A 27156-nucleotide genomic window follows, 5' to 3' on the forward strand; every position below is an offset into this window, starting at 1 on the left:
CACTAGGGGTGGGCTTTTGGGGTTTCAACCGCTCAGGATAGGCCCAGTGTCTCTCTCTTCTTGCTGTCTCAGCTCCTTCTCCAGCACCATGTTTCCCGCCATGACAACAACAGACTACACCTCTGAAACTAAGTCAGACCCAACTAAAGGTTTTCCTTTATAAGACTTCCTGTGGCCAAGGTGTCTCTTCATGGCAACAGAAAACCTAACTAAAGCAAACGAAATGATTTTGTTTTTTTGAGACAGGGTTTCTCTACATAAAACTGTTCTGAAAATCACTCTGTAGACCAGGCTGACCTCAAACTCACAAAGATCTACCTGCTTCTGTCTCCCAAATGCTGGGATTAAAGGTGTGCGCCACCACTGCCTGGCTGTGAAATGGTCTCAGGAAAGAGCACAACTGTCTGCCCACTCACTCAAGCTGAGCCACCATTCCCTCCCTTACAAAGGTTTAGTAACACAATCACTACAAAAGGCATACATGGAACACACACACACATACACACACACAGGTAGAGCCATCAAACAGCGGTTTGCCCCTTCACACGTACATGAAAACCTCCTAGCTCTGTGGGTTTTCATGCATGACTCCACTCCACCTCCAGCAGCATGGCTAAAGACCCACTGCATTACTCAGGGTGATTGCATCATAAGATAGACGTCTTAATTAGGGGATAGGGAGGTGAGCATTGCATGTATTAGGTAATTTTGGAACAAACTATATCTTAAGAAGAGACCACACCAGAAACAAAGCAGAATAAGAGGGTTAAAAACAGCAAGGAAACACCGGGTCTCTGCAGAGGCCCTGGGAGACAGAAGTAGTCACCGAGGGCCAAACAGGGGAAATTAACTTCTAACCCCTTTCTTGGATTCCTTGGGCTCGAATCCGGGGATGAAGAGACGATTTCACTAGACTTCCTGACTCTAGAGCCCATACCAGCAGAGCCTGGGGATCAGTTCCCCGAGAAAGAGTCAGCTCTTCCTATACAGTCTAAATAAGCCACATTTACACCGTGGAGATAACAAACACTGGGGGAAGTGAACTGAACGGGTCAGATGTTTCTAGAAAGCCCCACATTCCGGCTCTCTTCTCCCACAGCCCTCCATGACACCCACTCTCCTGCTGAGCAAACTCCTCCTCTCCCCATGATTGCTGCCCCCAGACTATGCTCTGCCCTTCCCTCCTCTGGAAATAAATACTTTCTTCTTGCCTGTGGCCAAGTTAGCAATGCCTCTTTCCATGAAACGATTCCTGCTCCCTCCCTGTTTTGAGACCAGTAGATCTGCCCAGCACTATGAAAGCACGTCCACCCTCCAGTACACAACGTGCGTGTCTTCTAGCTCCTAGCAGAACATCAGCCATCTGGAGCATGGGGGCGTGATGGTACATTCTCTGTGTCACACACAGATTTCGGATGCGCATGCTTCATTAACTATGAAAATGAGCCCCCAAAGCAGCACGCCGTGGGGTTTAATTCCTACTGATTTAACTCTCAAGTGTTATTTTACTCTTAAATATGCTTTGTCCCTCCAGCTTATGTGGTGGTCGTGGTATCTGTATGGAATTCGAGTCTGTATGGAATTCGAGTCCACGGCGTGGTCTGTGAAATCCCACCAACAGTCAAACGCGCAGTCACGGCTGAGCTGTCTGTTTAAACCACACTTACCTCATTAGCTAAGGCAAAAGTTCCCCAGTGAATTCCCACCGATCTCTTCGTCTGAATATCGATGTGAATCCTTACAGCATCTTCTGGGTCAACATGCTGGTATTTCATAAACCACCTGACGAAACACAGCAATTCATTAATTCAGCTTTGAAAAACATCCTAGAGTCGAATGACCGTCTCATTTAATCAGCTTCTAACAGTCCGCACATCGGGAGAGGTGACTGTGCAGTTAAGAGCTCGCACGACCCCTGCAGAAAACCTGAGTTCGGTTCCCACATCAGGCAGCTCGCAACTGCCTGCAACCCCAGCTCCAGGAGATCCAGTGTCTTCGTCTGGCCTCCTTGGACACTTAACTCACACACACAAACACACAAAGAGGCACGCATATATACACAGTTCAAAATAAAATTTAAAGCCAAAGATTCTTCACAGGACAACATTTGAAAACAGCACCTCACTGTGCCGATTTTTACGCTCCTCCCCCCCCAACCCCGCCCCCGCCCCAAGTCCTTCAGGGTTGCTTTCAGACACTTTCCAGCCATCAAAGTCAAGGGAGCTCATCCAGGAAACTCACAAAGAAAAGTTACCCCATTATCCTGATGTAACTACTCCGGAGCTCATCCAGGAATCTCACAAAGAAAAGTTACCCCATTATCCTGATGTAACTACTCCGGCCCTAGGCTTAGGCAGCCAGAACTGAGAATCACAGGGAAGGAACACTAGCAGTGATAAATGAACCAGACACTCAGTCTGGAGGCGGGCCAAGACTGTGAGAAAACAAACAAGGCCTGAGAGATGGCTCCGCCCACTTCCTGGAGACCTGAGTTCAGCTCCCAGCACCCTCATCAAGAGGCTCAAGATGGCTTATAACTCCAGCTCTCAGGGAGGTAACACCCTCTTCTGACCCCTGTAGGTACCCAGACACGTGGCATTCACTCACACAGACACACAATACCAATAAATATCAAAAGTAAAATCTTCGCTGGGCGGTGGTGGTGCACGCCTTTAATCCTAGCGCTTGGGAGGGAGAGGTAGGCAGATCTCTGAGTTGAAGGCCAGCCTGGTCTATAAAGAGAGTTCCAGGACAGCTAGGGAAATGCTGCCTCAAAAAAAAAAAAAAAAAAAAAAAAAAAAAAAAAAAAAAAAAAAAAAAAAAAAAAAAAAAAAAAAAAAAAAAAAAAAAAACACCAAAAAAAAAAAAAAAAAAAAAAAAAAAAAAAAAAAAAAAAAAAGTAAATGACTCTTAAAATATATATGCAAATAAACAAGATTCTAGACATAAGCAAAACCTATGCACAGTCAGTAAAATTATTTCCCTTCAGTCCACTTTTCTCTGGAGGCAAAAAAGCAAAACTCTTGTGTGTATAAATGGCTAAACAAGAGTCTCGAGCTTTGTTTCATGTTTGATTTTGACTGATGCTGTATTAAAAACATGACTTATTACTTTAAAAAGCAGATACTCTGCAATTTTAGGAATGAATCAAAGAAATAAAATAATGGGCAAAGAATTGGAGCCCAAACTCCAGTTACCATAGAACAAGGATCCCCCACAGACAGAGACTGACCCAACACAAGCGAGCAAAACGAAAGCAGCCGGATACATACATACATTCACAGCGAACATCTATAACCCTGCCGCTCCGCGTGAGGACACTACATCAAGACTGGACTATATTATCACGATGTCGTCTCAAACACCCATAGTGTGCAGAGTAAAGTGTACAAACCTTAAACCCATGCCAGCCAAGGTATTTTATTTAAAACATCATAAAACTGAACTGAGGTGTTGGCTGGGCAAAAAGACTCATAGTGAGGACAGATAACCAAGTCCTAGAGGACTGACTAGCACAGGGGAGCCACCCCAGGCTTCAGAACTAGAGCCCGAGTCCAGACTCATGCCATGGTTGCAATGCCTTTGGAAAGTTCCCTCATCCTTGCATCCCCTTTCTGTGTCTGTGAAGTGTAAACTCTGGTTCACCCTATAAAGGAATTATGATGGTTAAACAAGGCAGTTATGAAAACATTAAATGCAGTACCTATTCACAGACTCCTCCCAGAAAAATAATTAACAAAAACGTCATCCTAAGGAAAGAATAAATTATTTTTCATACAAAGAACACACGTTTTACTTCCGAAGCCATTAGTTCAGCTGAGGAGAAACATTTTCCTCGTATTCTTCACGTCCTGGTCTGCCACCACCAACCAGTGCTAGAGCCTAAGAGGAGCTCTGTACAGGGGCTCTGGCCCCCCCAGAACTCGTCCCCAAGAGTCCATCCACCTACAGCAGCACAGGATGATTTCACTGTCAGCAGCTGCTGGGCTGCTGGGTCCTCTGGGAACCCCAAACCAAAGCCACTCAGCAGACGACAGAAGCCGCATTCTGCCTGGGTCCTGACACTCAGGAGTCAAGACAGAACGGAAACAGTCTTGGTGTGTCTACTGCCTATTAAACAATCCTATCTCTCTTCTAACTTCCGTTTACCTGAAATCTATCTATCTATCTATCTATCTATCTATCTATCTATCATCTATCTATCTATCTATCTATCTATCTATCTATCTATCCTCTAGCCATTAAAATGAAACGTCAGTGCTAAAGCCAACAGACCGCTTGACCTAGCTTGGTCAGGGCTCTGGATTCAGACCCCAGCACCGCACGTGGGAAAAGGAATTCCAGCTGCAGTGTCTGAGGATGAGACACCTGGACGGAGGAAGGAAATACTCCCAGCGCACAATGGAAAGACATTTCTTGCTCTAATCGGCTTACGTGTGTGCAGAGGTCCTAAGTTTTATTTCATTTCTGAAACAGCTAGGGTTGACAAGACAAAGCCAGACTCCATGATACACATGGTACCATGCTTAAAGCTCTTAAAGCAGGCCATGCCTCCAGCCCTGGCCTCTCCCAGCCTAGAACGAAGACGGAGCACAGCACTGCAGAGAAAGGCAAGGTCGTGAGCATGCAGTCTGTGCCCTCACCACAGACACACATGCTAAACACATACGATAGTACTCGTGGGGGCTTGGATTCATAACTATAAGAGATACTCTAATACATAGTGAGTAAAAGCCAACGTCATTTGAAAATGATTTGTAACTGGTTTCTTTGTTTCTGTTTTGTTTTTTCAAGACAAGGTTTCTCTGTGTATCCCTGACAGTCCTAGAACTCACTCTGTAGACCAGGCTGGCCTCAAACTCACAGAAACCTGCCTGCCTCTGCCTCCCAAGTGCTCAGATTAAAAGCGTGTACCACAACCACAGTTTTTTAAAGCCATGTTGATTTATATTTTCAGAAGTTTCATGAGAACTAGAATCATTTGAATGGAAAAAGTAAAATTCAAATACTAGTACTGACTTATTATACTTTTTGTTGTGGTCTGTAGTGGTGGTGGTTTTTCTGAAACAGAAGTTTTGGAATTAGAGGCATGTGCCACCTCATCTGGCAAGTTATGATAGTTTTTCAGTTTTTTTAATCTTTAGTATCCCTTCAATATAATACCTTTCAAATACCATAGCATCCTTTTTTGACTATTACATTTTAATTTATTTTGTGTGTGACTGTCTATATGCATGTATGGAGGTCAGAGGGTAATTTCGTGGGAATCAGTTTTCTCATCCACCACGTGGGTCTTGAACTCAGGTTATCAGGCTTGCTGGCAGGTACCATTACCCTACGGAGCCATCTTCCCACCCCAAGTTATGATAGTTTTAATAATGACTAAGAACCAGTGGTGGTACATGCCTTTAATGCTAGCACTCAGGAGCCAGAGGCAGGCAGATCTCTGTGAGTTCAAGGCCAGCCTGGTCCAGGACAGGCTTCAAAGCTACAGAGAAATCCCGTATCAAAAAAGTCAAAAATAAAGTATCTAACCCCACAATAAGAAAATAGTAAAGATAGATAGATTGATTGATAGATGATAGATAGATAGATAGATAGATAATGTTAATAAGGTTTGGTGAACTTAACGGGTAACAAATGAATTTGGCAGCTCAGTGATGTCTGAGGCCCTGGATTCAATCCCCAGTTACAAGGAAACGGATGGATAAAATAATAGATATAAGGTAAAAACAAAAGACTACAAAATCCCTTACCATGTGTACAAACTGCTACCCAAGTGAGTCTCAAGTTCTGAAGTTATAGATATACTGCCTGTGTTAGAGACACAATGTATCTGTATTAGAGCTACAATGTATCTGTGTTAGAGCTACAATGTATCTGTGTTAGAGCTACAATGTACCTGCATTGGAGCTATAAGGTGGCTGTGTTAGAGATACAATGTATCTGTGTTAGAGCCACAGTGTGGCTGTGTTAGAGATACAATGTATCTGTGTTAGAGCTACAATGTATCTGTATTAGAGTTACAATGTGTCTATGTTAGCGATACAGTGTATCTGTGTTAGTGATAGTGCTTGCAGGGGAGCCTGAATGACACACATATATCCGCATGCTGTGAAGGAAGGCAAAACCTGGTATGTGTGGTGTGTTCGTGTATGTGCACATGTGTATGAGGACACGTGCAGCCCAGAGGTCAACATCAGGTATTTCCCTCTCTGCCTATTTAGGGGAAAAAATTATCACATTTATTTATTCTTTGCGTGTAACACACACATGCGGGCGAAGAGAACTTACAGGTGTTGATTCTCTCCTTCAAACCCGCAGGTCCTGGGGACCAAACTCCGGTCTTCAGGCTTTACCCTGAGTAGCTGGTGCCTTCAGCTGCTAATCCATTTTGCAAGGCCCCCACCTTGTTTTAAAGCCTGCTTCTCTCGCTGAACCTGGGTCTCCCTGATTGGTTACACTGTCTGGCCAGTGAACATCCAGGATCCTCCTGCCTGCCTCCCCAGCTCTGGAATTCCAGGAATGTGCTGTCAGCCAGGGTTTTTTTACTGTGGGTTCTGAGGATCCAGACCTGCACCCACCCACAATTGCTTGTATAAGCACTCATTTTATTACCCAGGAAACCAACTTCCCAGCCCACGTTGTTACAGCCCGTTTGCTTCACATGTATATCACTAAAATTGTGCCTCTTCTAAGGGACAGTATTAAGTACAACACAGTAGTCAGGTCCTCTGGGTCTTCAGTAGTGACAGTGTGGTCCCTCACTGCTCTCAAAGCCAGTGCTGAGCACACGGTGGCGGGAGGGGGAACGGCATGACAGGACCAGATTCTGTGCGCTGACTCAAAGTAGGAGCATCATGAGGGCTATGGGCCAACTTGTGTCCTCGCTCTGCAGGACAGGGACTGTAATTCCCAGTCACAGGGTAAAAGATGCTCACCCACAAGTGTGAAGAAGACCAGGAATCGGCTCTGGGCACTGACTAGTGAACCGGAAGGTGTGGGCTCCGCCAAGGTATAGAAATTCTTTTTCTTCCTCCAGGCTAGCTTTGATCTCCCAGAGATTAAAAGGTGTGAGCCACCACTGCCCTGCCCAATTCTTTACACCTTAATATAAAATTGAATATGAATCTAACTTCAACTTCTATCAATGTATATACCAAGCCCACCACTAAAATCACAAATTCCACAGTATCGGGAATCATAGCCTGTAACATCCGTGTTTACAAACCTTGGCTCATATGCTCCAATGGGAATAGCTGCGAGGTCGAAGGGCCCAAATCTCTTCCCTATCTCTTCGAAAGCAGGGCAGTAGCCAGTATCCCCAGCAAAGAAGAACCGGTTCCAAGGCCCCAGCACAGACCAGCTGCCCCACAGGACCCTGTTGTCGTCCAGGAGGGTCCTTTTACACCAGTGTTGGGAAGGCGTGAAGACAAAGGTGACCTTGTCGTGGCCGGGCACGCAATTCTCCTCCCACCAGTCCAGCTCGATCACGTTCTCACAGCCGCATTTCTGCATCCAGTCGAGGAGACCCAGAGGCACGAACCATCTCAGGTCACTACCAAACCGCTCATTCAGAGCCAGGACAGAGCCGTGGTCCAGGTGGTCGTAGTGGTTGTGACTGATAAGGACGGCATCTATTGGGGGGAGCTCACTTATGGTACACGGGGGGCGGCGGAATCGCTTCGGGCCCATGTACTGTGAGGGAGAGGCGCGGGAGCTGAACATGGGGTCCGTGAGGAAAATGAGCTCGTCCATCTCCACCATCAGCGTGGCGTGGCCCAGCCACGTGACTCGTAAGCCAGCCTCGGTCACCCCAGCTTCTTCAGGGTCACTGATAAAATACGGCTTAAGCACTGGGAGCTCTTTGTCAAGTTCCTGTATATATAAAACAGGAAAAGGCAGCAGTTAGGGGGTGGAAGGATGCTATGTCCTTCCAGAAAACACTGTGACCTACATTTCAGCGGGGAACTATTTGGGGATAACTGAAGCCATCCAGAACACCTGCTCTTCAGCATGTGCCCTTGCTCCTTTCTAGAGGTGAGTTAAGAACCACCGTCCCAAATGCAAAAGCAGAAGGAAAATGCAATTTAAACCCCTCGATACTGCTAAGTTTGCATTTTGAAGGCTGGCTTCGGAAGCACCAGCAGCAGAATGGCCTAGATGCAATCATTCTGCGGCTGTCACCTCACTGAGCCGGTGACGTATCTGCTGCCTGAAAACAGCCTCAGAAGCAGGCCAGTCCAGGGGAACTCACAACGGAAGTTGACGGCAATTGACATTAACCCTTGGGTCTTGCAGAGCTCACTTCCTGAGCACAAAAAAGGCAAAGCAAAACCCTGTGATGATTCCTGGGTCACATTCATAAGTGGTCCCCCTCAGTCCTCACCTTTACAAGGCTGACGCAGAGAGTTGAGGCAGGAGACAACGGTGACAGAAAACTAAGAAGACTGAGAGAGTCTGAAAGAGAAGGTCTGGCCATGGGAGGAAAGGCAGAGATGGCAGCCATGTCTCTTAAGCCCTCCGAGCTCAAGTTCTCTTTCTGGAAGATGGGTATAACAGTACCGCATTGGAGGATGGCTCACAGTACACACTCTATGTGTATTCCTAAAGAAGACAGCGTGTCCCAACCCCAGCGACCGAGCATACACCAGGTTTATTTATCTCTTGCATTTCTGCACAGCCGGTAACCTGACTTAAGATCCTAAGTAGCAGCTAGACACATCAGAGTACTCATGACTGCTCAGCTGTCTCCATGCCCACTCCTTCCACACACAAGAGACATAATAGTCCTCAACACTGTACCAAGATGAACATGGTAGGTGGCATTTATAATCCCAGCACTTGGGAAGCCGAGGAGGAAAGACCAAGAGTTCAAGGCTAGCCTGGGTTAATATATTATACTATATTATATATAGTATATACTATAATATATATATATAGTATATACTATAATATATATAGTATATACTATAATACTATAGTAAGACCTGTCTAAAATAATCCAACAAAATCCATGTACCTGTGGGTAAGATTTAACTCCTTCCCTGCTGGAAATCTTCACTGCTCACGATCCCTGACAAGCGCCATCTCATCCCTTTGCCCAACAGTAAGCTGCCCAAGGCATGCCCAGTCCTCCCAGCCAGGCTTCATGCTATCTAATCCCACACACTGTCTATTCCATACTCAGGGAAATTCTTCCCATTCCTGGACCAAGCTTCAGAACTCTGCATGCTTCTGATCCATTTCTCAGTCCTTTGGCACTGTCGTTAAATTGTGCATCCTCCAAGGGAGCATCCCTGATTCTCTCTGCAGGTGGGATCCCACCCCCACCCTGTGCAACCCATGGACATGCATGTGTCTATGACTGCAAGCTTCCTGTAGGTCTTCTCGTCTGAATGTAGACTCAATCTCTCGTCTTTTATAGCTTGGGATCATTCTCAGTGCCTGATTCAGTGACTACAGCACAGGACATTATCAATAAAAAAATTTTGGATAAATTAATGAACAAATAAATGTTAGATTTTTTTCAATTAATTCTCAAATGTTACAATTAGGGTTAGAAAAAAATATGTATATTTACCAGGAAATACAAAGGAAGAAAGAAAATTAAACAGATAAAATGGAGGCAAGAGAAGTAGGTGCTGGAGAGATGGCTCAGCAGCTAAGGGCACATGCTGGTCTCTCAGAGGACCTGGGTTCTGTTCCCGGTACCCACATGAGGATGCTCACAGCCACACACAACACCAAGGGACCCATACCCCCTTCTCGCCCCTCAGGCACTTGCAAGCATAGGGTCTGCAGACTCAGGCACAAACAGCCACATAAAATATACAGTTCTTTTTTAAGAAAGGAAGGAAATGAATGTAAATTGGACATTATAATTATGTGTTAGGTATGATACTACCAATCACACAACATGACAAAATGTCATGTCAAGTGCTTTACTAAAATACATCATAAAATAACACATGTTTAGACACTGTACTAATTCACAAAAAAAAAACATTTATACTTAATACAGATGAAAACACCAGAGGTAAAAACGCCTTCCATCTTACAGACGAAAAGCCAAGAGTTACACGGAGTTATCCTTACACAGGTGGGCTAGGTGGTTGCCACGCCTCCATGCCATTTCTCCAACCAGCACCCACATGTGCAATTACCTCAGTGTGTGTGGTGCGGAGGATGGAACTCAGGGCTCGTGCAAGCCAAGCATATGACCAACCTCTAAGCTACCCACCCAGTCCACACTTACCCGTGTAAAGTAAGGACTCGGGGAAGAAGTGCGGAGAAAAGGGGGTTTAGATCACAAAAACATCAGGGATGGTAGGTATGCTCGTTATCCTTATAGAGGCGACCCACTCTGCATGTGTCAATGTTGAAATAAAGCTCATCAAATCTCTGTTACGTTAACAAAGCTGCTTTGAAATGTTTACAAAGAGAACCACATTGAACAGGTGTTGAAATACCTGGAAAAACCACTGAAAATGAATGCGCTTTGGTTTTGCTCTAAGTTTGAAGGTCACCCGAAGTTTGTCATTTAGCACTTCTGAATGGCTATTGGGGGATCAAGCCCACAAGTGAGCATTGTTAACAGCCACAATTTACTCACCAAGGTTATGAAGACAACAATGTAGATCAATTGTTTCCAAGGAAGAAAGGAGGGCAAAAGACTTGGGGTTGGAAGGGTGATGGCTGAAGGACATGGGTATTATATTTGGAAATAACAGAAATAATTGTATGTCATTGATATGTCTGTGAATATACTAAAAATCACTAAACTGTATGTTTAATGGGTCAGTTGTATAGTATGCAAAGTATTACCAGTAAGGCTGTTGGGGTGGCACACGCCTTTAATCCTGGCACTTAGGAGGCAGAGGCAGGTGGATCTCTGTGAGTTTGAAGCCAGCAGGGTCTACAAAGTAAGTCCAGGACAGCTAGGACTACACAGAGAAACCCTGATGTGGGATTTCCCTCTGTATGCTGTGAATATGTTTTACTACCATTGGTTAATAAAATTTGCTTCAACCTATAGCAGGTCAGAATATAGCCAGGCTGGAAGAGATAGAGAGAGAGAGTAGGTGGAGTCAGGGAGATGCCACGTAGCCACTGGAGGAGACAGAAAGTGGAACCTTGCAGGTAGGCCACAATCCCACGCTGATGCACAGACTAATAGAGATGGGTTTATTTAAGATGTGGGAGCTAGCTAGAAATATGCATAAGATAATAAACTGAGCAGTGTTGTAATTAATACATTTCTGAGTGGTCATTTCACTCCCTTCTGTTGGTGGCTGTAACACAATAACAATCAGACAAAGTCACAGAGGCAACCATTGTGCAAAGCAACAGCACCTCTGAACCAAGTGTGTGTGGCCTGTGAGCTGACACACTGCCAGAAAAGACAGACACCAGGAATGGTCCAGGAAGGAAACTTTCTCACGGGGCAATTAAACCATGCTTCCTGCTTATGACACTTCGTTTAGACCTAGTAATTGATGTATACATTAACCATATGTTTCTGCTACAGCACTTTCATATATATATGTAAACAAATACAGTATACTATAATGAGATAAATAGCATCGTACATAATTATTCTGTGTAAATATTTCCTTTTCAAAGTAATGACTTAAGGCTGTGATCTTCTCATTAAACACTGGACTCCCAGTGTTTAACAAAACGACTCCCAGAAATCTTCCTACGTTTGAGTTGACCTCCAGTCTGGGTTCTGTTTCAGGATCTAGGGAACATTAACCATGCCACACTGGGGGAAAGCTCACCCTTTCACCACATCAAACATGTAACCCTGAAATAAAAGAAACCAGCGTGGATCTGATCTAAATCCAGTCTTTCACTGAAGATTCTGCCTCTGGAGAGATGGGATTAATGGTGCACTCCACCATCATCAGCCAGCACACTTCCAGTTTAACACGCCACACGAGTGGCTAATTATTGACTTTGTTATTCATCCTCTGGGACATCACAGAGTGTGTCCAGCACGTAGCATGTGCTCAGCAAACACAAGCTAATAAGTGAGTGAAAGGACAGACTTGGGTCCCTAAGATCCAGGATGACAGAGCCAACAACAAGATGCTATTTACATGTATGTACTCCTCCACAGCTTTTACTGCTATTTCAGAAGGGACAGCTATTCCCTTAAAAACCACTGGCCTGGCTGGGCGGTGATGGGGCACTCCTTTAATCCCAGCACTTGGCAGAGGCAGGCAGATCTCTGTGAGTTTGAAGCCAGCCTGGTCTACAGGCTCCATAGCTACTGGGAAACTCTGTCTCAAAAAAAAAAAAAAACAAAACAATTTATTGGGCTCTAGGTTTAATCTTGAGCACAGCAAATTTATGCATATATGCGTGTATAAATGCATACATATATACGTTATAGATATACTATATAGAAATTAACATGAATATTTCTAGCCTTAAAGTGATAAAAGTTTCTTCCCCACCCCTTTTTTTGAGACTGGGTCTTACTGTGTAGCCCCGGATGTCCCAGGACTCACTATGTAGATCAAGCTGGCCTTGAACTCACAGAGATCCACTAACCACTTCCATCTCAGTACTGGAATTAAAGGTGTACGCTACCACCTGGCATGATGTAAGACATTCAATCCTATATCCTTTAAAGAAAGGCAGGCAACATTTACTAAGTAAGCCTATCACCAAATCCACCTCTACCAACACAGCCCTTACCTCTTCCCATGTAGACCAAAGGCTGCAGGAGTGACCTAGTCTTTCCATATCATCCCTCTGCTCACAAACTTAGAACCCTGCGCCCAGCTCCCCAAAAGCCAGCCAGGAAGAGAAGATGCCAGCGTAAGAAAGCCATCATCCAACCCTGCCCCAGCACGTCTTGCTCTTCCAGTATTTCCCTTGCTAAGGGATAACAAACTGCATCCCGAGTGAAGCTGTTGCAGTTGACGCTAATAAACCAGTCAACCTATGCAGCTCTGCAAAGGACAGCAAGAGTTCTTTTGTTTGTTTGTTTGTTTGTTTTTCGAAACAGGGTTTCTCTGTGGCTTTGGAGCCTGTCCTGGAACTAGCTCTGTAGACCAGGCTGGTCTCAAACTCACAGAGATCCGCCTGCCTCTGCCTCCCGAGTGCTGGGATTAAAGGCGTGCGCCACCATCGCCTGGCTCAGCAAGAGTTCTTTACAGCTTCGGTGGCTGAGTCCAACAGTAAAGATACGCTTTAGGTCACACCTTACTTTGTAGACTCCATATCCCAACTCCTTATCAGCTGTCACTCTCTGGAACACGCATGCTCTGCTCCCCTTCATGGTGTGGTCACGTGATCGCCTGACCTAGAAAACCACTGCAGAATGGCTTTCTGGGAAGGACCAGCACACACGCTCCCGACGACCCCTTCCAGTCAGAATGGACCACTTCTATCTTCCCTTCTGTTTGTACATCACTTTACCCCAGTCTCTGGCTATGACAGGAAGGGATTACACATGTCCTGTACTGCTAAACCAGGAACTTGAGGACAGGGGTCATAGGATTCATTTGTCTCTTCAAACTTACCATTATATCTCATCGTATAAAAAAGAATGCAAACAGATAAGTAGAGGGTCATGCCTCACAGAAAAGCTAAGGTGTGTGTGTGTGTGTGTGTGTGTGTGTGTGTGTATTTAACGCATACACAAAGCATTCAGAAACAGATCCATCTGCCTACCTCTTTGGAGCCTGGGACACTGCTGTGGTCTTTCTCCATTATCAGCCACCTGAGGACATCTGGAATAGAGATGTTTTTCCACGTTGGCCACGGATTAACGAATCTCCCATCTTTTCCTTTCTTGGACTTAGTTACGTCCTCTTCTAGTCTATAATCCAGTTTGAAGCTTTTCCTGGAAAACCCAGAAGACACACTTCCTCCTGAATTCTGTGCTGAATTTTGGCGCTTCCTTACTGTTTCTTTGGGATATTGGTAGCTTGTTGTTGGAGACTGGCTGTTTTCATTTTCTTCCATGTCCTTTGGTGAGAAGCTTTAAAAAGGAAAAAAAAAAAAAAAAAAAAAAAAGGGAAAGGGAGATTACCAAGTTTGACAAAAAGTGATTGTGGTAGTTTAAATGGACCTGGACCCCACAAGCACATAAGGAGTGGCATTCCTAGGAGGTGTGGCTTTACTGGAAAGAGTGTGTCACTGTGGCAGCAGGCTTTGCGGTCCCATATATGCTCAAGTCACACCCAGTGTCTCAGACCACTTCCTGTCACAAGTCAAGATGTAGGGCTCTCAGTTCCTTCTCCAGCACCGTGTCTGCCTGCATGCCACCATGTCTCACCATGACAGAAATGGACTGAACCTTTGAAAATGTAAGCCATCCTAAATATGTTTTTCCTTTATAAAAGTTGGTCATGGTGTCTCTTCACAGCAACAGAAACCCTATTAAAGTCAGTCACTAAAGCATATTAGTATCATTCTCCGCCAATAATATTTGCCCAACCTTATAAGAATATTATTTGTATTCATCCCAATGTTCTTGCTGCAAAAACAATTTTAAAATCCACTATTACTACTTGATGCAAAGAAAGATGTTTGCCTTGGGGAACAACACACCAGCCAAGCCTTTCAAAAGTCCCTTCCCTGTTGTCACTTAAACAACGTTGTTTCCCTAGCCAGCTAGACAGACCGCTGTCTGTTTCAATGCCATTCTGCAGAGTAAACAGAAGCTCTATTATGACGGATACAACACACACCGCCTAAAAAGGCTCATGTGTTAAAGGTTTGGTTCCCAACAAAGTTGTTTTCAGAGAAATGACTGGATTACTGGGGCTCTGCCTTCATCACTGAAGTGATACAGAAGGATTCAAAATCTCATTGACCATTGGGAGGGGTAGGAACTACGAAGGCTGGTACCTGCTTGGATGGAAGGATGCTCTCTGGAAGAGAGACACAAAATCTCACTGACCATTGGGAGGGGTAGGAACGACGAAGGCTGGTACCTGCTTGGATGGAAGGATGCTCTCTGGAAGAGAGACACGCTCCTGCTTCTCCCCAGCCTCCCTGCTCCAACATGCCCGTCTGCCATGGCGTCAGCCTCCCCCAGGCCCAGAAACACAGAACACTTCACCATGTACTGGAACTCCTGTGACCCACAGCGACTTGTTCTTTTAAAGTGCTCCTCTCCGGCATATGTCACTGAAAACCCAAAAATGAAACTAACACGAGCACCTTTCCATAGCCTTATTGTCATAATTATAAATGGTCTTACAATAAAGTAAGACCTGATTAGTTTCTTAATGATGCCTCAGTAAGTGACTTACGTATAACCCTACTAAGTGATGAGCTTAGTTATTCTCGTACTGACGATAATGTGTAACTCCACCCCCAGGAGTAAGAGTCCCCTTGCCAAGGAAGGAGACAGCACATTAATTAACCTAACAACAACATAAATTCTAAATAACTCAGACAAGATCCTGCCAAGACACTGCAGTATCCTAGCTTTGAATACATTCCCCACCTTTTCTTCATCTTGGTTTTTCCCATCTATAAAATTGGCTCCTAGGGTTTCTGAGAAGACGAAAATATCCAAGTCAATGAAAGCACTTGGAAACCTGGGCACACACCCCTCAGACAACCTTAGCTGCTACCCAGAACTTGTTTCTACAGCCACCACCACCACCTATCCTCAAGATACTGAAGTCCTTGATTGTGAATCATGCAGGACCAAAATATTTAGAAATGGAAAATAACACATTAAAAGCATGGCGTTACCTGCTAGGAAGGACTTCATTGTTCTCCTGTTGGTTGTATTAGCAGACACTTCCTTTCTAATTGGTTTAGAATCAACTCAGGCACAACTACACACTTATAACCCTCAAAAAACAAACAACAATAACAACAAGCACAAATTACAGAAAACCAAATGTTATTTTCATGGCTGTTACAGGAGTGATTAGATAGAAAGATGTCTGAGAAAGAAGGAAAAAGACCATGAACCCCAGGAGGAACGGCCCCGATTTTGTTCCTCTAATGTGAGGGTGAACAGTCAGCCTGCAGAACAGTCTCTGGTGAAAGAAAGCACGGCGCAGCTAGCAAAAGCCCGAGCATACACACACTGTTGCCCAGACGCCTCTCCGGGCGCGCCTGGCCGTGAGAGGGGCTCGCCGGCTTCCTAGTTCAGGCAAACAACCTTTCTAAAGCTCCATTTTCTCACCTATAAGATCATCACCTACCCTGTGGAGGCTCAGAGGATGACGTGATAGAACGTACATCAAGTGCTTGGTACACACGAATGCTAATTCTTTTTTCTCTAGGCTGGTTGACTTCCCAAACATTGAAATTCCTTAAGTTCTAACGCTTAGTGTCTGGGGGAAGGGCCTCAGTTCTCAGACTCAATTTTTATGTCTTCAAAGTTAAGCCTAGCCCGAAGCCTTTACAAAGGCAGTGGCCTCCACTAAAGTTCAGTTCATTTATCAGATGAGGCCGTGAGTGTAGATAAGTGTACGCTACTATGCAGACAGACCTCACGCACCCTTCCGTGATAATGAATAGTTCCTGTGATGTATGCATGCACTCATTATATATAGACTTACGTGTCTCTGCATTTACACACCTTTTAATATAGACACGGATTGTAACTGGACTTACTAATTAAATTTTGGCATGGCTGTAAAATACAGTGAAAAGGGAAAAAGAAAAACAAGCATTTTGCTTCAAAGACCAGAAAACTACACCAAAATAAGGTTTGGGGGGAACGATACTTAGCAGTCCCATGGAGGCAGGACATACAAACCAAGAAAGGTTTATTCAGAGGAGGATGCCACCCTTCACCTGAATGAACACATCAGGAAGGCTGTCTATACTGTGAGCAACCACAGACATTGAAGATGCTTAAAAAGGGTGTTTTAGAATCCGGGCGGTGGTGGCGCACACCTTTAATCCCAACACTCAGGAGGCAGAGACAGATGGATCTTTGTGAGTTCAAAAGCAGCCTGCTCTACATAACAAGTTCCAAGACAACCAGAGCTACATGAGAGACCCTTCTTGGAAGGAAGGAAGAAAGGAAGGGAGGGAGGGAGGGAGGAGAGGGGAGGGGAGGGAAGGGGAGGAGAGGGGAGGGAAGGGGAGGGGAGGGGAGGCGAGGCGAAGCGAGGCAAGGCGAGGCAAGGCAAGGCAACCTAACCCTAGAGCCAGAGAACTGGATTACTAAGTATAAAAAAGAAGCCACTAACAGCCAAGTACCAACTTTCATTTAAATTAAGGCTGCCAGGAAGCTCTAAAATCCAGTGGGCTTTTTGTTTTTGTTTTTTGAGACAAGGTTTCTCTGCCATTTTTGAGCCTGTCCTGGAACTAGCTTTTGTAGACCAGGCTGGCCTCGAACTCACAGAGATCCACCTGCCTCTGCCTCCCAAGTGCTGGGATTAAAGGTGTGTGCCACCACCGCCTGGCCAATCTCCAGTTTTTAATTTATGTACTCAAAAGCAGATAACTCAATCGATAGAAGATGAGACAACAGCCACGAAGAAAAATCATTAAAATAAATCCTAGAGTCAAGCCAATAAAGAAGCGGAAATCAGGAAGATGTAGCGGCACTTGGATGGCTGGACGTTTCGGAAGCTCGGGGATGGGGTCGTGGAGTGGAAGGAGTGAGACCTGGCAGAAGCCCAGTCAAAGCGGACTTCTGGGCTGCTGGGTTTGAAACAGTGGTAGCACAGGGAAGCAAGATTCCAAGTAGACAAGTCCATGCCCCCAAATGGTGGTGGACAATGGCGGGATCCAGGCTGCTCTAACGCTGCTCAGAATGGCGGTGAGAGCAGAGGGGTCTGGAGGGTAAAACGGGAGAGAGACACTGAGTGATGCTTGTTCCCTAGACAACAGTTTCCCCAGTGTCGGCTCCTCAGGCTTTTCCCCAATCAATCTATAGAATGGGTCTGCACACCAAACGACCATCCATCCCCACGTTATACCTCCCGTGACTCCCACACAAACACACACGTGCAGTCTTCAGGGGTGGTCGTTATAGGCAAATCTCATGCAAACAAAACCAAAGAGAAAGGCCTCCAAGGCTTCACCCGCAAAGGTCAGCAGGACGGTTCAGAAAGGCTTAGGGTTCTGGCTGCTTGTGTCCCTTCTGCCTCCAACACCAGCCCTTGCCCTGTGTGCCTCGGTTGTGTTCGTTCCTGCCTCGAGACCACCACGTGCCCCCACAGGGACGTCACGTCACGTGTGACTGCATCTGTGGGATGGGAAAGGGAGTGCATGAAGACAGGTGGTCACAGGACTGCCTGTGACGTCACCACACGCAGGCAGGTCTCCGCCAGAGAGAGAGGATGGACAGGACTAGCCCACGGCCGTCTAGAATGATGCTTTTGGAGGCCGCGTCCCGAGAGGCCATCGAGTCAGTGTGGAAATGACACACAAGCCAGCTTGGGAGCTGAGTCATGTGGGGAGGGCCTCTCCCTCCCCTACACCAGCCTCTCGTCACTCTGCCCGTGTCTATGGCAACAGTCGTGCAAAAGGCATCATTAAACCCCTGGTGGAAGGACTAGAAAGCCAGACCTAAGCTGGATGTGTTGAAAAGCTCTGCATTTGAGCTTAAACACAAACCTGTTACAAAAAGACGACAGTTTTACGCAGGAAACACCAAGTACACTGAATATTAATCGCCTACCCAATACTGGGACCCAGCCCCCCCCCATCTCTGACCAAAGGAAGGTCTGAACCCTGACATTTGGTGAAGAGAAGCCAGCCAAGGACAAATATTTTACTTCAATAACTGCGCAGATGGGTAAAATGCCTTCTAAAAACAAAAATTCTCTACTTCAGAAATGCCTCGTACATTTGACATTTAAGACATGCCTACTCCCAAGAACTGAGTGTACTCCTTTATCATCTGAGAAGTCTGAAAGAAATCACAACAGTGCAACATACGTTTGGGGCTTCAACGCTCGCATATAAATGATGAAGCAGCAGATTAGAATTCCTACAACAGACGTTCAATAAACACGGAGTGGCTGTCCCACAACAACAATGTTGTGTCACATCTGGAACATTCCAGAACCATATTTTCATATCTCACACTGAATAAAGCCATAGTTACAATTTCATGTTTGTTCACCCTAACTTGATTTGAAGAGAAGGGTCCTTTTACTACAATGCTAGATAGCATAGGTTGAAAAATACCAACATCCCACTCTCTGAAATATCTATAAAGAACTTCAGGAGAGTCGAGCGAACTCTCCCCATCCTTGGATTCAGGAAGACGCCGGGAAAGACCCCAACGGGCACTGAGAAAGTTGTTGTGCGGCAAATATGCCCAAACCTCGGCTACACTGTATAAACAGAAATGTTCAGTGTGCGGGGCTCTCACTGCGCCACGCGACCAACCAGAAAGCACGGCATTATCTGTCAGTCACATTTTAACTTGTTCTTTCAACTCAATCGGTTTTGCTCAGAAGCTACTGGAAAACAAAACAAATAGAAAGTTTATACAGCATGCAGGAACACACCTATGTGAGTTATAGCAATGTTCAAACACACCAGAATCAGTAAAAACGCACAGTATACATCTAAATGCATGCACATATAACATGCATCTAAACATCTGTCTTAACAAAGGAGACAAGAACCCAGGCTCCTTGTTTAAACATGATGGCCTCTTTGCAGTACTAAAATGAACAAATGGCACCATGGGTTAGCATGTTGAGGTACCAGATAAACACGGGTTATTACCTGTATTAGGATTTATATTTGGTAAAAGAGTGAAAAAAGATGCCATTTTTGCCTAATCGAGATGCTTCCCAGATGAAAGACAGTCTCAAAATATGAGACAAATGTGTTGAGATTCTTCTGTTACTTCCTTAATAATTCTATGTAACAAACTACGAAAACATTTGCTTCCTTACATCTTATGGAAATCATAGTATTTGCTCATATTTAAAAATAATTCAAATTTGTCTCATAAAATTCTAATCTAGTTATAGACAAAAATACTTGGACAAATAACTGACATAAAAAATAAGCAAAAGTATGTAAGATTCAATAGTAAATTCTTTTTTTTTCAATAGTAAATTCTGAGAGGAATAAATGCAAAGTATAATTCAACTCTTTGGAATATAAATTTGAGAACATGTTTTCTTTGCAAAAGGAGTCAAGGACCGTGGGTGCCCTGACAATAGGGGTCCCAACAGTGGTGTCCTGACTGCACACTACCAAGGGCTTTAGATATTCTTAGCTATAAAGCTAATTCAGTACATTGACCCAAAAGTCACTTCACAGCCTATTAAAATATTTTATGTCACTAAAATATATGAACACGCTAGCTGACTCCTCTACATAGTTTTCCTTTTGTGTAAGTAAGAAAGTACGGATCTGATAACAATTAGAAGCAACCAAACAAGATAAACAACAGCTTAAAAACAAAGGCCCTGGGAGTAAGAGCACCTGTTGCTCTTACAGAGGGCCCAGGTGTGGCTCTCAGTCACTATTCATGACCATCCTTAACTCCAGGTCCAGGGGCTCCCACACCCTCTTCGAGCAGGAGACATGTACATGGTGCACATACATGCATGCAAGCAAAACAGTCAAGTGCATAAAATACATAAAACTTAAAAAAAAAAAACTTAGCTGGGCGGTGGTAGCACTTGGGAGGCGGAGGCAGGTGGATCTCTGTGAGTTCCAGGTCAACCTGCACTGTAGCACAAAGAAACCCTGAACCAAGCTCAAAATATGCTAATGATCTTAAAGGTCCCTTCTTCGCTCTTCCTTAAGCCAATGCCTTAACCAAAGCATGGCTCCAAAACGTGTGTTCTTTCCTCTGCTGACTCTGTCACGGCTACAACAAAAGAAACCTTTCTGTGCAAACACAGCCCACGAGAAGAAATGGAGCACGGGTGTCTGCGCGGCTCCCGAGGGATGAGAGGACAGCAGTGCACAGCTCGGTTTGACTTGGCTTAGTGCTCCAACTCTGCGTCAAAAGTCAGCTAACTTGGCTGAGGCTCGCTTTCATTTGCCTATAAAATGAGAGGACTGGGCCATAGCGCTGACGTCCCTTCCACCTTTGGGACTGCGACAACCTTTAGCTACGCCAAGACTCAGCTCCGGCTACCAACACCTGTCTCCTCTCGCCGGTACTCGCCCCAGCCAGCCTGCCCCACCTCACCTCGCCTGGGAGGAAGCTCTCTGTGCAGCCACTTTCCTGAGCCAACTGGAGAGAGCTTGGCAGAGGACTGTTACCTGAGAGCAAGCACTGGGCGTGGGATGTCACGGGGGGTAAAGATAGGCCGTGGTCTGTCAGGGCACAAGAAGACCTTGCGGAGGAGGCTGTACGGCAAACCTGACGCTAGATATAACCAGAGAGCGACCGTGCTAAAACCCTGTCGTGTTGTGTTTAACAAACACTGAATGACGACTTAAGATCTAGTTTTCCAAGTCCTACGGGAAGGGGGAAGAGGGTCGGGGGAAGCTTTCACTCTAGCCCCAAACAGCCATATAGACGCTGGCTTGCTACCTGTCGTGTATAGACAGTGAGATTTGGAGGAGGAACACGGTAGTCTTCAGAATAAAGCACTTCCAGCACTAGTGACCCAGGTTCACAGAGCAGTGAGGAACCCTGCACGGCAAGCAGGTCACACGGATGGTCATGTGACCCACTGGGTCCGTGATGCTGAAAGGACTCATAGCCTGCTGAATGTCTGCCAACACGGGACTTGGTGTGTGTGTGTGTGTGTGCGTGTGTGTGTGTGTGTGTGTGTGCGTGTGTGTGTGTGTTGAACATAGGGGGAGGGTGGATATAAAACATGCGAATTATTATAGGTTGCCGGAGCCCAGAGCTGACTTTCTGAAGTGGCCGAATGGTAGACGCACTCCGCTCAAGGTGCTGTAGGGGTCGCATCCTTTAAAAGAAATGGGTAGAGAAAAAGCGACTGCAATAACCAGGTAGGATTTTTACAAGGAGCCCAGGCCCAAGGCACTGCTGAGGTCAGACCCTGCTCAACCATCCAGGCCTCTTCAGCGCAGACCAAGCACCCGAGGGCGGCCCCCAGGCAGTTTCAGGCCAACCACTAAACCACGAGGCTCAAACAGGCAGAGACCCATAAGCTCGACTCAGTACAGGCTGCCAATGAGCAGAGAGAGGAGCTTGTAGTAAGCTACACAAGCATGTTTTAAAACAACATAATTATCAAGAATTGGCTATCGGCCAGGCGGCGGTAGCGCACACCTTTAATCCCAGCACTCGGGAGGCAGAGGCAGGTGGATCTCTGTGAGTTCGAGACCAGCCTGGTCTACAGAGTGAGTTCCAGGACAGCCAGAGCTGTTACACAGAGAAATCCTATCTCGAAAAACCAAAAGAATACATACATACATACATACATACATACATACTTACATACATACATGCTTACATGCATGCATAACACACACATACATACATGCTTACATGCATGCATAATACATACATACATACATACATACAAACTTGGCCATTTTCATATTCCTTTCTATTCTTTAGCTTTATAATTTTTATCTATGTTAGCCACATGGCTCAGTACCTTTTTCAGGGGGGCAGGTCAAATCCTGCTTCTTCCGTGGTCTGGCCAGGACTGCCGAGGGAGCTTCCTGCTTCCCAGAATTCTCCTGTTCTCATCGCCCTGCCTCTACTTCTTGTCTGGTTGACCCGCCTTATACTTCCTGCCTGGCCAATCAGCGTTTATTTAAAACATGATTGACAGAATACAGACAATTATCCCACACCACTTGAAAATCCCCTGGTTTTGAAAATAATAATCTCTACCATTCCCTTCCTCTCTCTTCACCGTCCCCTGAAAGCAAAGACTGCAAACTTCAGACACTACCAGCGATTCAGCACTTCCCCTAGCACAGAGCCAGGTGAGGTCAGCTCTAGATACATCATACCCTACAGTATTTCAGTGTCTAGCCTCCTCAATCAAAGATTGCTTCTCCCAGAACATCCCACCTCCTCTCATTGGTCAAACCAAGTTGTCAAGAAAGGATCTTAGGGGGCTGGAGAGATGGCTCAGTGGTTAAGAGGACTGGCTGTTCTTCCACAGGTCATGAGTTCAATTCCCAGCAACCACATGGTGGCTCACAACCATCTGTAATGAGATCTGGCGCCCTCTTCTGGTGTGTCAGCATACATGGAGGCAGAATGTTGTATACATAATAAATTTTAAAAAAAAAAGGATCTTAGGTGGCTGGAGAGGTGGCTCAGAGGTTAAGAGCACTGACTGCTCTTCCTGAGGTCCTGAGTTCAGTTCCCAGCAACCACATGGTAGCTCACAACCATCTGTAATGTGTTCTGATGCCCTCTTCTGGCCTACAGGCATACATGCAGACAGAATATTGTATACATAATAAATAAATCTTAAAAAACAAAACAAAAACCAAGGACCGCGATCAGCATGTGACTGATAGTCTTCTAAGACTAGTTCCTGTCCAGCTCAGAACAAAGTCTGGTTATCAACGCCAACTGCACATCAGAATTTACTGCAGAGATGCTTGTTTTTGGAGACAGGGTTTCTCTGTGTAGCCCAGGCTGTCCTAGAACTCGCTCTGTAGGCCATGCTGGCCTTGAACTCACAGAGATCCACCTGCCTCTGCTCCACCACCACTGAAGATTTTTAAACTGTGCCTGAGGCTACTGAGAGAAGACTCAGAAGGGACCCATGGTTGGTTCTGATGAATGTGAAGAGTGGAACCACGATTGTACTCAGGGGTTCAGGCACTTAGGAAGGTCCCGCGGGTCTCTCTGGAGTGCTAGAATTCAGGCTAGCTTTGCAGGTGTCTATCATGAGTGGCCTCTTCCACAGTCACACACCCTGCCCTACATAAATGCCATAATCCTAGTACTAGAGTAGAAAGGCCACCTTGCCACCTATAAAGTTCCATAAGCTACAGACTCAGATTCAGCTCACTTGAGTCTCTAATTTGGCTCTGCTCCCAGGGAACCAAGCCAAGGAGGGGGGAGGGAATACGATCAGTAATAATTCACATTGCTTGTTACAATGCCTAGCAGCAATTCACAAGTGCTGAGTGCTCAGCAAACACTTGTGGAATCAAAGAGGGAAGCGAAAGTAAAGGACAGAGAGACTTAAGTCAACAGAGGGCACTCCCACAAACTCTATTAACTGTGGAAAAGTCATGGGGAACAGCTGGGAGGTTAGAGTCACCCATAAAATCCAATCCCCCCTGTTTTGCTTAGGGTATAATACCAACTGAGCAGCTCCATCTTCAGCCTTCCAGCAAGGGGGATGGCCATGCTGGTCATGTTCTGACCGGTCCAGTAGTCTGCTGAAGAGAAAGGAAATCACTCCCTGATCCTCCCTGGGTCCTCCCTGATCTTACTATGGGAAGCCCTCTGGAGCCCACACTGAGGAATGGTGCTAAACACACTGTCCAAGCAGACCAGTTTTCTACTTCTTCCATGTGGAGGAGAAACATATTCAAACAACTTTCCAAAATGCCCCCAATACTAAATCTAATAGAACCAACAGCTCACGAGTTACCAGTATTGACGCAGACACAAGGTCCACCTTATTGTCTTTCAGTAATGTGATTGATTTTTCAAAGTAAGAAGCTCTTAATTGACACTCATTAAGTAATTTCCTTGAAAGAAAATTACTCGGGGGGGCTGGAGAGATGGCTCAGTGGTTAAGAACACTGGCTGCCTTTCCAGAGGACCCAGGTTCAATTCCCAGCGCCCATATGGCAGCTCACACCTGTCTGTAACTCCAGTTCCAGAGAATCTGACACCCTCACAACAAAGCACATACAATAAAATTAAAGAAATTTTTAAGAAAAGAAAATAAAAAAATACTCTTTTAATCTTAGATGCTTTTCAAATTGCGCTACTTTAATTACTTAATTGTTCTAAGTTGAAATTATACAAAGACCCATCAACCGATGATCAATGATTCATTAACAAATTAGTAATAATATTCTGTGTTTCGGTCATAGGAAAAGAAAATGTACATAGTGCTCTGAAGATACTGTCCCTGCTTTGAAAAGATGTCGTAAGCTCAGCCTGCATTTTATCCTTCCCCAGAGAGACATCTCCAGGCAGGGACCCTGTATTTAGTTTGGGGGGACTTCCTATTATTCACATTGAGAGCCCCGAATTCTGCAAAGCCCTGGTCCTTCCAATGCTGATGCCTCCTCCTCCACAACACAAATGCATCCTTGTAGCCAACAAAGTTTACCAAGTGTGGCCACTTACACTAACTAGAAGGTATAACACTGTCTTATTATTAAGACATTTTAGCATGAGTTGAAAATATCTGAATGGCCATGCAAAAAGATATTACAAGGCTGTGCACAACCATGCTGCTGAGACCATCACAATTTATTAGGTGAAATTCTTCACTGGAAGGATACTCAACGTACGTGCATCAGCATTAATCCCATTTAAAAATCAACAGGCTACAAACAGCACACATGTACAGACAACAGATAAAATGTTTACACAGAAAAGCAAGCCAAGCTAAAGGAATCAACATTCCCTCAACAATATTAAAGCAGATCACCTCTGTGAAATGGTAACAGCCCAGGTTTGAGATGCCATAAAAGCTCAGCTTTTAGGAGAGAAGTAGACCTGCAAGCTGAAGAAGTTGAACCAAGTCCCTACTCTCCAGGGTTTCTTCCCATTTGACTCTCTATCCCATGATAAGGGCCATCGCATGTATGACCTTTTTCCAGGCAGAGCCAGTCAGACCATAGAGTCATACGGTGTTCCCAGAGTCTGGATCTGTCCCAGAGTCTAGACTGTCTATTAACCATGCTTGCCCCTTCATTATCCTCAGATGAGCAAGACTAGATGTCACCTAAAAATCCTTAGAGCAGCGCTCACAGAAGAGGGTCAGGACAGGGGAGAGAAAAGGCATGTTCTACATCATGTTCGGGACTCTGTTTAGTTAAAAGAAAAAAACGAATTTAAAGCCAGATACTTCAACCTTTTATTAGTTACTTTAACTACAGTGGAAGAAGGAAATTTAGCTTTCCACGAGCTCTCTAAGCAAGCTAAAGACACACACTGAGAAAGGGAACAAACGTCTTTGTAGGTTAGGCAAAGGAACTTCAAACACAGAAAGTTAACTTTTAAAACAAATTACTGTGGTCATCTAATAGCTGCAGGGCAGGGGTCTGCTGAGTAAAACTGACAAGAATCAGTGTACGGACTGTTAATAACAATGAGAAAGCCAAGTGTCTCTTTACCCTCACAACTTTATTCATATAACTGAGGAGGACTACAAAAATCAAACAGAATTTGTCAGACATTTACTGTTTGTATGTCGGTGTTCCTTAATATGGGAGGGTCCCAACTCCCATAAACACAAAAACCTGCCCCGATAAAGAGGAAAGAGGTGTCCAACATGCCGAGCCAAATTCACCCTTCCCTTCTCCCCTTTCTTTTTGTCATACAATCTTACTAGTATCCCAAGCGGGCCTGGAACTTTCTGTGTAACCAAGCCTATCGGCCTACTCACAAGCCCTGGGATTTCAGGCATGCGCTCCCACACCCAGCAGTAAGAATTGTTTTCCAATCGCACTTCTAAATTATGCTGATCCATCTAACTGTAGTCCTATGCCTCCATAGCCAATGATAGTGACTGTTCCCAACTTTTTAATCCAGTTGAGGGTGCAGTGTTGTAACCTGTACTGAGCTATCTTGGCTTGGCAGCTTCATCTGTCTAACCTAAACCTGAGTTGTTGGCCTAAAGCACCTTGAAAGAGCTTGAAAAATGATTATTTTATATTGTTAGTTAGTTGGCAAAAGACTGTGTATGTCTACTGTATATATATTCTTGGGGGCCATCCAAAAATATATATACTCTGTTATAATCATCAATTAATAAAATAAATACATAATCAATAATTACTAAATTAAAAACAACATGTCAAGTAAAACACTAAGTTATAGACAAGTAGGAATTAGAAGGAAAGATTACTTGAGCCTTACAGTGGTAATCGCTGGAATTGATTTTTATGCCAATTTTACATGTGCCTTTACAGGTATTCAAAGATCTTTAACAAGCCAGGCGGTGGTGGCACACGCCTTTAATCCCAGCACTTGGGAGGCAGAGGCAGGCGGATCTCTGTGAGTTTGAGACCAGCCTGGTCTACAAGAGCTAGTTCCAGGATAGGCTCCAAAACCACAGAGAAACCCTGTCTCGAAAAACCAAA

General features: G+C 45.0%; 1 protein-coding gene across 4 annotated transcripts in view; it reads right to left on the minus strand.

Moving 5' to 3' along the window:
• Positions 1–27156, minus strand: part of Napepld (N-acyl phosphatidylethanolamine phospholipase D) — a 34266-nt gene that overhangs the window by 4388 nt on the left and 2722 nt on the right. For 2 of the 4 annotated variants that reach the window (XM_050139829.1, XM_050139828.1), the window contains exons 2-5: positions 14872–14980; positions 13690–13999; positions 7232–7878; positions 1668–1782 (exon numbers count right to left, since the gene is read on the minus strand). In XM_050139829.1, the coding sequence (XP_049995786.1) occupies positions 1668–1782; positions 7232–7878; positions 13690–13983 (1056 nt within the window). In that variant the 5' untranslated portion in view covers positions 13984–13999; positions 14872–14980. The remainder of the gene's footprint in view (positions 1–1667; positions 1783–7231; positions 7879–13689; positions 14000–14871; positions 14981–27156) is intronic. The other 2 variants (XM_050139826.1, XM_050139827.1) reach the window with 1 other exon arrangement.

The sequence above is a fragment of the Alexandromys fortis genome, unplaced genomic scaffold, assembly GCF_014885135.2.
Source record: "Alexandromys fortis isolate MF-2015 unplaced genomic scaffold, M_Fortis_MF-2015_v1.1 scaffold_38, whole genome shotgun sequence".
In the NCBI taxonomy this organism is placed as follows: Eukaryota; Metazoa; Chordata; class Mammalia; order Rodentia; family Cricetidae; genus Alexandromys; species Alexandromys fortis.